The sequence below is a fragment of the Palaemon carinicauda genome, chromosome 6 (genome assembly GCF_036898095.1).
Source record: "Palaemon carinicauda isolate YSFRI2023 chromosome 6, ASM3689809v2, whole genome shotgun sequence".
Lineage (NCBI taxonomy): Eukaryota > Metazoa > Arthropoda > Malacostraca > Decapoda > Palaemonidae > Palaemon > Palaemon carinicauda.
The window spans coordinates 124,580,595-124,593,806 of record NC_090730.1 but is presented as its reverse complement, the minus strand read 5'-3'; the positions used below and the strand labels follow the sequence as shown (position 1 = coordinate 124,593,806).

General features: G+C 35.1%; 1 protein-coding gene across 1 annotated transcript in view; it reads left to right on the top strand.

The window, feature by feature from the left end:
* LOC137643218 (DE-cadherin-like) overlaps positions 1-13,212 on the top strand; it is a 126,554-nt gene that overhangs the window by 77,125 nt on the left and 36,217 nt on the right. The window contains exons 23-26 of the mRNA XM_068376066.1: positions 6,222-6,416; positions 7,477-7,617; positions 8,170-8,364; positions 8,531-9,536. Coding sequence (XP_068232167.1) covers positions 6,222-6,416; positions 7,477-7,617; positions 8,170-8,364; positions 8,531-9,536 — 1,537 coding nt within the window. The remainder of the gene's footprint in view (positions 1-6,221; positions 6,417-7,476; positions 7,618-8,169; positions 8,365-8,530; positions 9,537-13,212) is intronic.

Genomic DNA, 13,212 nt, shown 5'->3' with positions numbered 1-13,212 from the left:
TTCTCCATGATGGAAACAAAGTATGTTTTGATATATTGAAAGAAGAATTAATGTGTTGATAATAAAGTGTTTCTGAGATGTGGGTATGATATGACTTCATGGCAGTTTAGTAAATTTCTGGATAAAGTAATGAGCTAGTCAAGGAGAGAAATCAAATCTTGGTACAAAGGGAAAGTAGTGAAGAATGGCAGAATTTCATCATTTAGTGAAAGATCTGAAAAATGTTTACAAGAGGAGTTACGAGTTTTATTGAACACGAGTAAAGTTGTGAACAATATTCGAAACCTGAGAAATAGAACAAAGAATGTTATCGTTTACTGAAAAAACTGGAACCTGTAAATTTGTGCTAGAATTTGATGAGTAAATGTGTTGGATAGTGGTAGGAGGAAGAAGGAAAAATATTCAACGAATCAAGGAAATTAGTATTTTTTGTGCAAAAGCTTATGAAGAATCTCCAGATTTTTTCATGCCAGCATGGGAATATAAAGTGTCTATGTTATCCAAATCTTCCCTATGGAAGGGAAGTGAGGCTGCTGAATGGAAGAAAAATATTTGGAGCTGTTGTATAAATTGTGATCATAACGTATACAACATGAGAAGTAGGGAAACGCTGAGATATGAATACTCATTGAAAAAATTATTACCACTGAAAGAAAGAATCAATTATTTTTAATGGCGGATTGATGCATTGGTGAAAAAAGTGTATTCTAGGAGCGTCTGGTGGTTGACGGAATGATGTTCTAGAAAATGATAGATAGATGGAGTTTAAGAGATATTGTGATGCTAAGACATAAATATATAAGGTGCACAAACGTGTCGTAGTAGAGGATTTAAATGGTCTACCGGTAAGTCTTCTTTGCAAATATATGAAGCATCTATAGTAATTTTATGGCAGTTAAAAGTAGAAATATTTCACCTTCGTTTCAAAAGTTCAAGTATGAATGTGGCTGTGACCAATATATTAGGCGTTGTGCACAACTTCCCCCATGAATTTTTTAGCCGTACGTGTCTTGGAATTTTTCAGTCGTAGCCGTGAACTCCTGCAATGTAAGGCCTTGAGCACAACTGGCCGTACTACCAGCTATGTGGGGTATACGGGCAAAATTTGTGTGAAATCATAGGTGTGACGCAAGGGGTACGCAACACTCTTTGACATCGTAGCCAGCCGTATACCAGCCGCAGAATCTGCACGTACTTCCTTTAATTCCATACGACAAACGTGCGTGGCTCGTACTTGTGACACAAGTTACACGCAAATTACACGCACGACCAATGTGCGGAGATCATGACACAGGAAATCCTATGGCACGTAAGTTGCATGTAAGTCACACGCACGGCTTACTTGCGTCAGACGTGCATCTTGTCTGCGACTACAAATTTTCTTGACTGCCGCAGAACATTTTAGTGCAGCGAGTGAAGATTCTGCAGCTGGTATACGGCGGGCTACGAGGTCGAAGACTGTTGCGTGCCCCTTGCGTCACACTCACAATTTCACACAAATTTTGCCCGTATACCCACGTTGCTGGTAGTACAGCCAGTAGTGCCTAAGGCCTTAGGCGTTGGGCACAACTCCCCGTAAGAATTTTTTAGCTGTACGTGTCTGGGAATTTTTCAGTCGTAGCCTTGAACTTCTGCGATGTTTTTGGTAGTGAGTGTGTTGAGTGTTCAGTACGGGTTAAGTACGTGTGACGCACGGGTGCCGCACGGTTCGCAAGTGTTGTAAGATGAATGTGTGGGAAAATTATGGCGTACGGCACATGCGGGAAGAGTAGTAAGCATGCACTAAGGACCTGCGTTTAATGCAGATGACGCACTTCCGGAGTACGAGTCTTAAGCGTCCCCTGGGCGATATATATATATATATATATATATATATATATATATATATATATATATATATATATATATATATATATATATATATATATATATATATATTTATATAATACACACTCAAATAATCACGTATAAGACAGCTGATTACCGTCTTTGTACAAAATTTGGGATCCGGAGAGATAGTAATTAAGAATACTGAGAGAGAGAGAGAGAGAGAGAGAGAGAGAGAGAGAGAGAGAGAGAGAGAGAGAGAGAGAGACTACCTACTTGGCAAAGGGATGTACATCAGAATGATGATGTACTTGCTGCAGCAGAATACATATCCGGAAAAATCATGTAAATATCGTGTATTAGTACTAACGTCGTCCGGTGATTGTACTACACACCTACTTTTGTCGCAATTGCATCGTACGGTGCACGTACGGACCACGCACTTCTTTTAATTCCATACGACAAACGTGCGTGGCTCGTACTTGTGACGCAAGCTACACACAAATTACACGCACGACCAATTTGCGGAGATCATCCCACAGAAAATCCTACGGCGCTTAAGTTGCACGTAAGTCACACGCACGGCTTACTTGCGTCAGATGTGCATCCTGTCTGCGACTACAAATTTTCTTGACTGCCGCAGAACATTTTAGCGCAGCGAGTGAGTATTCTACTGCTGGTATACGGCGCGCTACGAGGTCAAAGACTTTTGCGTGCCCTTTGCGTCACACCCACGATTTCACAAAAATTTTGCCCGTATACCCATCGTAGCTGGTATTACGGCCAGTTGTGCTCAACGTCTTAGTATTATCTGGAGCTATTCCTTTGTAAGAAGAAATGGATTGATAAATACACACAACAAACAAACATACACATACCCATATATATATATATATATATATATATATATATATATATATATATATATATATATATATATATATATATATATATATATATATATATATATATATATATATATATATACCTGTTGATATCGAATTCACTTTATCTCTGGATCAGAGACCAAAGGGGTAATTAACTTCATGATAATAGCATCTGGTCTAACAGGCATTTGAACCCGGATCAAGGTCGACTGTAAAGGGTACCTGACACTTGCACGCAGTCGTGGCACGCACTGGCACGCATTGATGCGCGAACTCGCGTGAACGAGTCGTGAAAATGTTGTGAACAGTGCTGGAACTCGCGGGCCAGAGCGTACCAATGCGTGCCATGCGTGCCCAGAACTTTGAAATGTTTAAAGTTTGTGGCACGCATTGGCACGCACAAAATAATCGTGAAATAGTCGTGAAGGATGCGCCAACTGGAGTGAACTGGAGTGAACAGTGTGGGAACTGGCGTGAACTGGAGTGAACGATGCGGGAAGTGGCGTGAACTTTATAATGAAGAGAAACAAAAAGGAAACGAAAAAATTAATGAAAAGGAAAGAAAAATAAACCTAATAAATTTTTATATTTGCTGTTTTAATGTGAAAAAAAAATGATATCTTATTTCAAACTATTTTTATAACTTTATAATGAAGAGAAACAAAAAGGAAACGAAAAAATGAATGAAAAGGAAAGAAAAATAAACCTAATACATTTTTATATTTGCTGTTTTAATGTGAAAAAAAATTATATCTTATTTCAAACTATTTCTATAACTTTATAATGGAGAGAAACAAAAAGGAAACGAAAAAATTAATGAAAAGGAAAGAAAAATAAACCTAATAAATTTTTATATTTGCTGTTTTAATGTGAAAAAAAAATATATCTTATTTCAAACTATTTCTATAACTTAATGATGAAGAGAAACAAAAAGGAAACGAAAAAATTAATGAAAAGGAAAGAGAAATATAAACCTAATAATTGTTTATATTTGCTGTTTGAATGTAAAAATAAAATGATGTCTTATTTCATGCACACCCTTATTTTCCTCTATTACCAATCAAGACCCAAAACTTTTGTTTTAAATAAAAATGAACTGAAAAATAAACCCAAGAAATTTTTAAGTTTGCTGTTTGAATGTAAAAATAAAATGATGTTTTATTTCATCAACATACTTATTCTTCTTTATTACCTTAAAATGAAGAGCAAAAAAAATTTTTCTGTTTGCTGTTTTAATGTAAAAATAAAATGATTTCTTATTTCAACACACTTTTTTCTCTATTACCTTAAAATCAACAGCCTAAAAACTTTTCATGTTTGCTGCTTTTAATGTTAAAATAAAATGCTTTCTTAATACTTGTACATATTTTATGTCTGCTATTTATATGTAAATCAAATGATTTCTTATTGAAACAAAAATAAAGGGCAACAAAAAATACAAACGAAAAAGATACGTTTCTTCTCCTCAATGCAATGGTGTCTCTGACAGAAAGCATTGTTGTCTCTTCCGAAGCCAATCCAAGAATGTCCTCGGGTTGGAGAAGCCCCGTTTTTATATGGAGTGGCCAATTCGTGAACTGGCGTGAACTGGCGTGAACGATGCGGAAACGATGCGGAATGATGCGCGAACTCACGTGAACGTGTCGTGAACTTCTCGTGAACTACGCGTGCCAATTTTTGCCATGGCGTGAACGTCGCGTGAACTTGTCGTGAACGATTCGCGAACTGGAGTGAACTGGTCGTGAACAGTGAGCGAAAAACACTGGCACGCATCAATGCATGCCAGTGCGTGGCAAAAACGCGCGCAAGTGTCAGATAGGCTTAACCTCAGTTTTGACTTGGTCCGGGTTTGAATCCTTGGCTGACCACAAGCTATTATCATAAAGCTAATTCGCCTTTGAGATCAAAGAACCAAGGGGGAATTAACTTTATGATAATAGCTTTTGTTCGGCCAAGGATTTGAACCTGGATCAAGTAGAAACTGACGTCGACTGTCATCTCAGTTTCGACTTGTTTCGGGTTCCAATTCTTGGGTGACCAGAAGCTATTATCATAAAGTTAATTCCCCCTTGGGTTTCTGATCCAGAGGAAGAATGAATTCGATATCAACAGGTATATATATATATATATATATATATATATATATATGTATATATATATATATATATATATATATGTATGTATGTATAGGGGTATGTGTATGTTTGCTTGGTGTGTGTGTTTATCAATCCATTTCTTTCGTTATTTATGGCTTATATGAGTAAATGAAAATCACAAGCTATGTGATAAAATATATATATATATATATATATATATATATATATATATATATATATATATATATATACATATATATATATATATATATATATATATATGTATGTATGTATATATATATATATATATATATATATATATATATATATATATATATATATATATGCGTGTGTGTGTGTGTGTGTGTATATATATATCAATACACGAGAGTAATTGTGAAAGACTTGATTAGAGTTAGTACTTTTCCTTCTTGACACACGTAGTATGGCGAGGACAATTAAAGCACCGATGTACGGTATTTATATAGAATAGGAATCCCCATGAGATCACCTTCTTGGTGACCTCAAGTAGGTTTGATATTATGAAAAGAGGATAATACAGTACAAGATCAAAGGAAAAAAAGGGAATGGCTTGATTTATGCTTTAACTTTTGGTACAAAATATTTTTGCTCACTGCTTTTTATGCTATAATTGTAGGATATGCGCTACTTATAATTACACAAGTTTTTATGTATGCCCTTAACTTCTATTGATATAATCGTGTTTTTCAAATGAATATCTCTTCAAATATTGTTGGCCTTGCTATAGAACCGGTTATCAGGCATGGCTGTAATGTGATGTCATTGACGTGAGAGTTGAAGTTTTGTGTAACCTAATCGTGGTTGCATCACTCGAGTTTAATTAATGAATACCAGCACAGAAAAAGAAAACAAAAATAATGTGATCCACATCTATTGCAATAATAATTTTTAATATTTGTCCTCACAAACATTTGCTTAGAAAATTCATATGTTTTTTATGACCAATTGATGTATGTGCAGAAAAATACGAGAAATCTTTGATGTTTACACGAATTAACTATCGTGTGACAAATTCTTTTAACAATTTCTTGCTATAATGTCATTAAATAATCTTTCGTGGTCTCAATTTGGATTCCAAGTGGCCGCAAGTTTGACATTTCGCATTTAATCTAATGTCAGGTGTTCTCAAAAAATGTCAATTAATATACGGGAATAAAACTTCGGGAATTTACTTCTTTACAATTATGAAAATAGATTAACTTTGGTAACATTAAAATAACATATTCTATAAATCAGGTATTTCGTTATATATTCATAACATAGATTTTAGATAAAACTTATCTTTCATTACATTAAAATATATTTTCACACAATCATTCATCGAGATTAGCCAGAGTTTCTATAAAACTGTTTATGCCATCCATCCCAGGGCCAATTCCCATCAATGGTTATTGGAGCTGTTCACGTGACAGATTTGGATGACTACGATCTGGATGACAAGATGTTCGAGGTGGATGCGACGACCTCATCCGACGTTGCCAATCACTTCCAAGTGGACGGGAAGAATGGTAACATCACAATGCTCAAAGGAACACCTGCTGGGATACACTTACTTAGGGTGAAGGTGAGCTCATTATCGTTCAATTTGGTTCTCTCTCTCTCTCTCTCTCTCTCTCTCTCTCTCTCTCTCTCTCTCTCTCTCTCTCTCTCTCTCTCTCTCTGCAAATTCAGTCTACTGTTTGCTGCAAACGCTGATATCAGATGGCGCAAAATGTATAGGGGTTCTAGTCAGTGCTAACGAACCTTCTGTGCAGATATATAAAACATGTGGAAGTTTTATATTGATTAGCCATTACCTTAGTGGTGTCATAGACATCCTTTTTTAGGACAAATTGAGTTCCAGATGGTATTCTTTTCATATATAAATTTAAAATAACGTATACACTACCATATATACAGTATACATACACACACGCATGAATTCTACCATTGGAAATGTATATCTCCTGGAAATTCATTTATGATACCAGCTTATGGCTGGGAAGAGATTCGAACCTATGCCTCCTAGCCAAATTCATGCCAGAGATTCGAACCTATACCTCTTAGCCGAAACCATGCATGCGAGGACTCTACCAGGCTCGATTGGTAGAATCCTAGCTGGCATGAATTTGGCTAAGAGGCATCGGTTCGAATCTCTGCCCATCCAGAAGCTGTTATCATAAATGAATTTCCAGTGGATATACATTCCTAAAGGTAGACTTCTATATTAAATGACATTGTGGTTGATATTTATACAAACACACACAAACAAACACCCACCCACACACATATATATGTATATATAATATATGCATATATATATGTATATACACACACATATATATATATATATAAATAAATAAATATATATATATATATATATATATATATATATATATATATATATATATATATATATATATATATATATATATACTGTATATATGTGTGTGCATATATATATATATATATATATATATATATATATATATATATATATATATGTGTGTGTGTGTGTGTGTGTGTGCGTGTGTGCATATATATATATATATGTATATATATATATATATATATATGTGTGTGTGTGTGTGTGTGTGCGCAATAGTGAGTTTGATAATACTATCTTTTCAATCATTCATGAACAGGTTTTCGACGAGTTCCGACAGGAATCAGCTGTAGGCGTGGTCAACATTACTGTCGTTGATCTCAATTTCCAAGCCGTTATGAACTCTGGGTCACTGACAATTGCCAATATCAGGGCTCAGCAAATGCTGGGGATAAGTAAGGTAAAGTTTAACAAGTTTAAAGATTATCTTTCTATGATTTACCAAACGGTTTTTTTTTAGATATATCAAGTTTACGATACCTTCAATTAAAACAAGGATTAGATGCATATACATTATACTTATTTTTTTTTATTGCAACCATGCACTGATGATATAGAAATTACCGATAGAAATATATTTTCACAAGTAAAATTTCACATACATGACTATATACACTTTTTTTTTTCTTTAAGTGAAAAATCCCCTTCAAACCATTATTCAAAGTTGAACTGACTGTAATGTTGATAATTTGTTTGATCCAAACCACTTATAATGATAACATTATTCTAGATGGACCTGCTTTCCATATTATATTCTCATGTTTGCTATAGAAATGTCTATTACTATGCTAGTTCAACTTATAAGTTGAATATGATACGCTTAAATGTGTGCATCTGCTGAACTCGCCAACATCCATTATTGTGATGAAATGTTTATTTCATGATTCATAAAACATTGCCTGTTTGATCGAATAAAGAAATGAGAGTCTTAGAAGTTTTCCGTCTGAAATAGGTAGCGAGTACCGAGACGATTTACGAGCGCCTGAAGAAACAAATAGCCGGGATTCACGAGATCCCACAGGACAATGTGGACATCTTCAGCATGCGTGATGTGGAAGGAGGAGTACAGATCCGATACAACTGCCACAGTTCACCTTACTACACTGCAGCAAAGTTAGATGGACTCTTGATGAAAAATCGGTTTGAGGCAAGAGGACTTTTTTTTTCCATGTGTAACTGACATTTTTTGTTAATATTATAGCAGACCACATTTGTATAACTATTCCCATGAAGTATTTGTTCACATATATACTTTTCACGCGTATAATCTATTTTTTTTTTCTTTTTCAAATGAGCATCATTTCTTTTTCCAGGTTTCGAAAGCCTTGGGTCTTGATGTCATCATGGTGGACATCAATGCTTGCTTGTATGAATCCAAGTCTCCTTGTGGAGGGCAAAGCTGTCAGCACACGATGCGGCCAAACCTCACTTCTCCTTTGGTGGTGGCAAGCAGTACCGCCACTATGGTGGGTGTTGATATCACTGACGAATACACTTGCGACTGTGGGGAGCTCGAACCACTGCCTTCAGTTTGCTTCAGTGGTTTCTGCTACAATGGCGGAACTTGTAGTGTCTTCAACAATACCCTCAAGTGTCAGTGTATAGATGACCATAACTATGGGCCTCGTTGTGAACTCAAGAATGCGAGGTTCGAGAAGAGCTTCGCTTGGTACGAGCCTTTGAAAGTGTGCGATAATTCGACCTTTTCTATATCATTTAAATCAAATAGTCATAGTGGTATTCTGCTGTATATGGGACCAATAGTAGAATCTCCTTGGGAGGATTATCCCAAGGACTTCATGTATGTGTTTCTTAGGAATTGGGTCCTGGTGACCTACGTCGACCTCGGATCAGGAACAGAAAAGGTCTCGATTCCTATTGAAAAAAACAGCAATCGCTTCTTTCAATACGTTGTCGTTTGGAATAAAAAGAAAATTTCCTTTGAAGTTATTGACTGCGGGTTCAATTCAACCATTGGTTCTGGTGATCCATGCAAAGTGTCTATCCCGTATCCACACATATCTATGTATCCCAACTTCCTTCTGAACGTCCAAGGACCTCTGCAGGTTGGAGGTCTGGCAGCCATGCCAAGCTTCGCCTCCTTATCAGCGTCCTATCGGTGGAACTTGATACCTCCTGTAGTTGGTCCCTTCTCGGGGTGCATATTAGACATGCGTCAGAACGATTACCTTTATGACTTCAATTCTTCTGATTATGGCTCGGCGCCAATACAGCCGTGTGATGCCCCTCGGACCTCCCGGGTCGTACTAGGTCAGCAGTCCATCATCATAATCCTTGCCAGCCTCTTCTGCCTTTTAGGTAAGATCATAGTTTTATCTGATATTCTGTTGTGGGTGTATATATCTAAATATGTATATACATATAAATATGTATGCACAAAACACACACACGCACACACACATATATATATGTATATATGGTTGGGGTATGAAGTTGAATCCTAACAAAACTCAAAGTATGATTGTAAGTAGGTCAAGGACGGTGGCTCCTCAACATCCGGATCTCAGTATTGATAATGTTTCTTTAAATTTGTATGACTCTTTCAAAATTTTAGGCGTGATTCTTGACAGCAAATTTACTTTTGAGAAACATATAAGGTCTGTGTCTTCTTCAATTGCACAAAAAATTGGCTTATTGAGAAAGTCTTTTAAGATATTCGGTGATCAATCTATTCTGAAGAAGTGTTTTAATTCTTTTATTCTACCTTGTTTTGAGTATTGTTCTCCGGTCTGGTCTTCAGCTGCTGATTCTCATCTTAATTTGTTGGACAGAAACTTACGGTCTATTAAATTTCTTATTCCTGATCTAGATATTAATCTCTGGCACCGTCGATCAATTAGTTCATTATGCATGTTGCATAAGATTTTTCATAACTCTGACCATCCTTTACATTCTGATCTCCCTGGACAATTCTATCCTGTTCGTAATACTAGGCAGGCAGTTAATTCTAATAGCCAGGCCTTCTCCATCATAAGACTCAATACTACGCAGTACTCTAGAAGTTTTATTCCAGCTGTTACCAAGTTGTGGAATGATCTTCCTAATCGGGTTGTTGAATCAGTAGAACTTCAAAAGTTCAAAGTTGGAGCAAATGCTTTTTTGTTGACCAGACGGACATGAGTCTTTTTATAGTTTATATATGACATTTTTGTTGTTGACATTGTTAATAGTTTATATATGATATATCTCTTTTGACATTACTTTTTTTAGAATGATTTATTGTTAATTTGTTTTCTTCAGTTATTTATTTCCTTATTTCCTTTCCTCACTGGGCTATTTTTCCCTATTGGAGCCCCTGGGCTTATAGCATCTTGCTTTTCCAATTATGGTTGTAGCTTGGATAGTAATAATAATAATAATAATATAATGTAGATAGATAGCAAAACACACACACACACACACACACACATATATATATATATATATATATTTAAATACATAAATATATTTATGTATGTAGATATATATATATATATATATATATATATACAGTGGAACCTCTACACACGAACGTATCTACATCCGAATTTTCCAACATCCGAAGTAAAATTCGAGCAAATTTTTGACTCTACACCCGAATTTTATCTCGACACACGAAGTAGCAATTTTCGTCGTACCGGTTGTATCCGAATTTTTCGACACGCGAAGTACAATTCGAACACGTTCCTACTCTACACCCGAATTTTTTTTTCGACACCCGAAGTAAACAATACTCGTATGCGTAGTCGGTGCTCATAGCGCCTGATGTGTTTTTTATTTCCGCCAATAGAAGGCAGCACTTCAACCTCGGAGGGACCCTCAATTAGCGTGGCTTGGGTCAGTCCTCTGTTCTCGTTGGCTTTATGTGGTTGTGCCCTGTGCGTTCTGCTATTAATTGTGTTTTAATCATGATTTTTTTCATTCATCCTTTTACGGTATTTTACGAAAATCATGGGTCCTAAAAGGCTTAGTTTCGCAAGTGGTAGTGGTTGTGTTGTGAAAAGGAATAAGGGAATGCTTTCTTTAGAAGTAAAGCAAGGAATTATTGAAAAGCATGAGCATGGCGTCCGTATGAGTGAACTTGCAATAAGTTCCGCGCAAATAAAAGAGGTGTTAGGAAAATATCAAGATGTGGTCGACTTCATCGACAAATACCATCCAAAGAAATTGCAGGTTTGTCGTGTAGCTGCGCAGTTTGATGATGTTTCCCTAACTTATTTTCGAAACATTCTGAAAAGCTGTACCAAGCAACTTTCTATTGATAGCTTCTTTAAAAAAACTACGAAGCGAACTCGTGATGAAGAGGAAGGAAGTGGTTCAAAGAAAACAGCAAAGAGTGATGAGAAAAAAATTCAATCAATTTTAAGTGTAGAGAGTGAAAGTGATTAAAATTAATCATCAAAAAGAAAAAAAGAAAATGTAAAAAAAAAAATATAAATTATAAAAAAAAAAGCTAAGTTATGTTAAAGTTCACTTAGTGTAAATTAGAATAAGTTAAGGTAGTGTATGTTTATCGTAGTTAACCTCTCTACCTCCTCGCCGCCCGTCCGTCTCCTCTCTGCGTAGCAAGACTAACAACACCTGTGCTGGAGTTTCTAAGGTAAAGTGACGCTAAAAACCCGTTTCTTATTTATCATTTCTTTGCTAATTCTTCTTATTTACATGTCTATTCTTCTTATTTACATGTCTTATTATTATCTAATTTAGTGTTCATTATTCTCATGGGAAAATTATGTGTAGTAGTTTATTAAGAAGTTATCATAGGTTTCTGGGCTCAACCACGGATTAATCCTATTTCAATGTATTTCTTATCGGAAAATTCGTTTCGACAAACCGAACATTTTTCTACATCCGAAGTTGGTTCTGGAACGGATTAAATTCGTATGTAGAGGTTCCACTGTATATATATATATATATATGTGTGTGTGTGTGTGTGTGGTGCGTGTGTGTGTGTGTTTATAGTGTATATATGCCTACAGATAAATATATATACCCACGCACTTATATATGTATATATTAATACATGCATGTATATATATATAAATATATATTTGTAGATATATATATATATATATATATATATATATAAATATATACTATATACATTATATATATATATATATATATAAATATATATTTATATATATATATATATATATATATAAATAGATCTACAAATATATATTTATATGCATATATATACATGCATGTATTTATATATACGTGTAAAATGTAGGCATATATATACACTATAAACATACACGCACACACACACACACATATATATATATATATATATACATATATATAACTATATATACATATACATATATATATATATATATATATATTCCATCTAGTTAGATAGGGCTCTAAAATAAATTCAAAGCAGCTGTTATTGTCACATTCAGTTTTTAACTATCGGTATCAAAGACAAACCTGATGTTTAGAAGTTTTCCACATGACTAACTGCTTTATTTACCTTCATGAGGAGCATTCCAAACACCCTGAGCTCACAATACACATTCGCATAAATCTTTCCCACACTCTTTCCCTGCTAAATAAGAAAGCAATTTCATCCCAAATTCCTCATTCAATATAACTATTCGTCCTTTTATTGCTCTTTTCCCATTCTTCCAAGAACTACCAACTGATAACAATAACCTGTCGACTTCCATCTTCTCTACTTGGGTAAACCATTCCTAAAGAATCTGATTTATTTATGATATTGCCTTTCCCAACACTTTTAAAATTGCTTTGGATTCCCCTACTTGTTACTCTTTCAGTCTTATCTTACCACAAATGCTCTACAAACAATTCATCTTAATAGTGTCAACTTTTTTCCTTTGTGTTTATTTCATATCCCCATGCCTTCCATAGAGGAGAGTTGAATCAACTGTTGCATCCATTAACAGATTTCTTCTCTTCATCTCTGTATAAATCCTGCTCCTTTTCATCATTTTTCAGTATTACTTGCAAGCATATTTGCAAATAA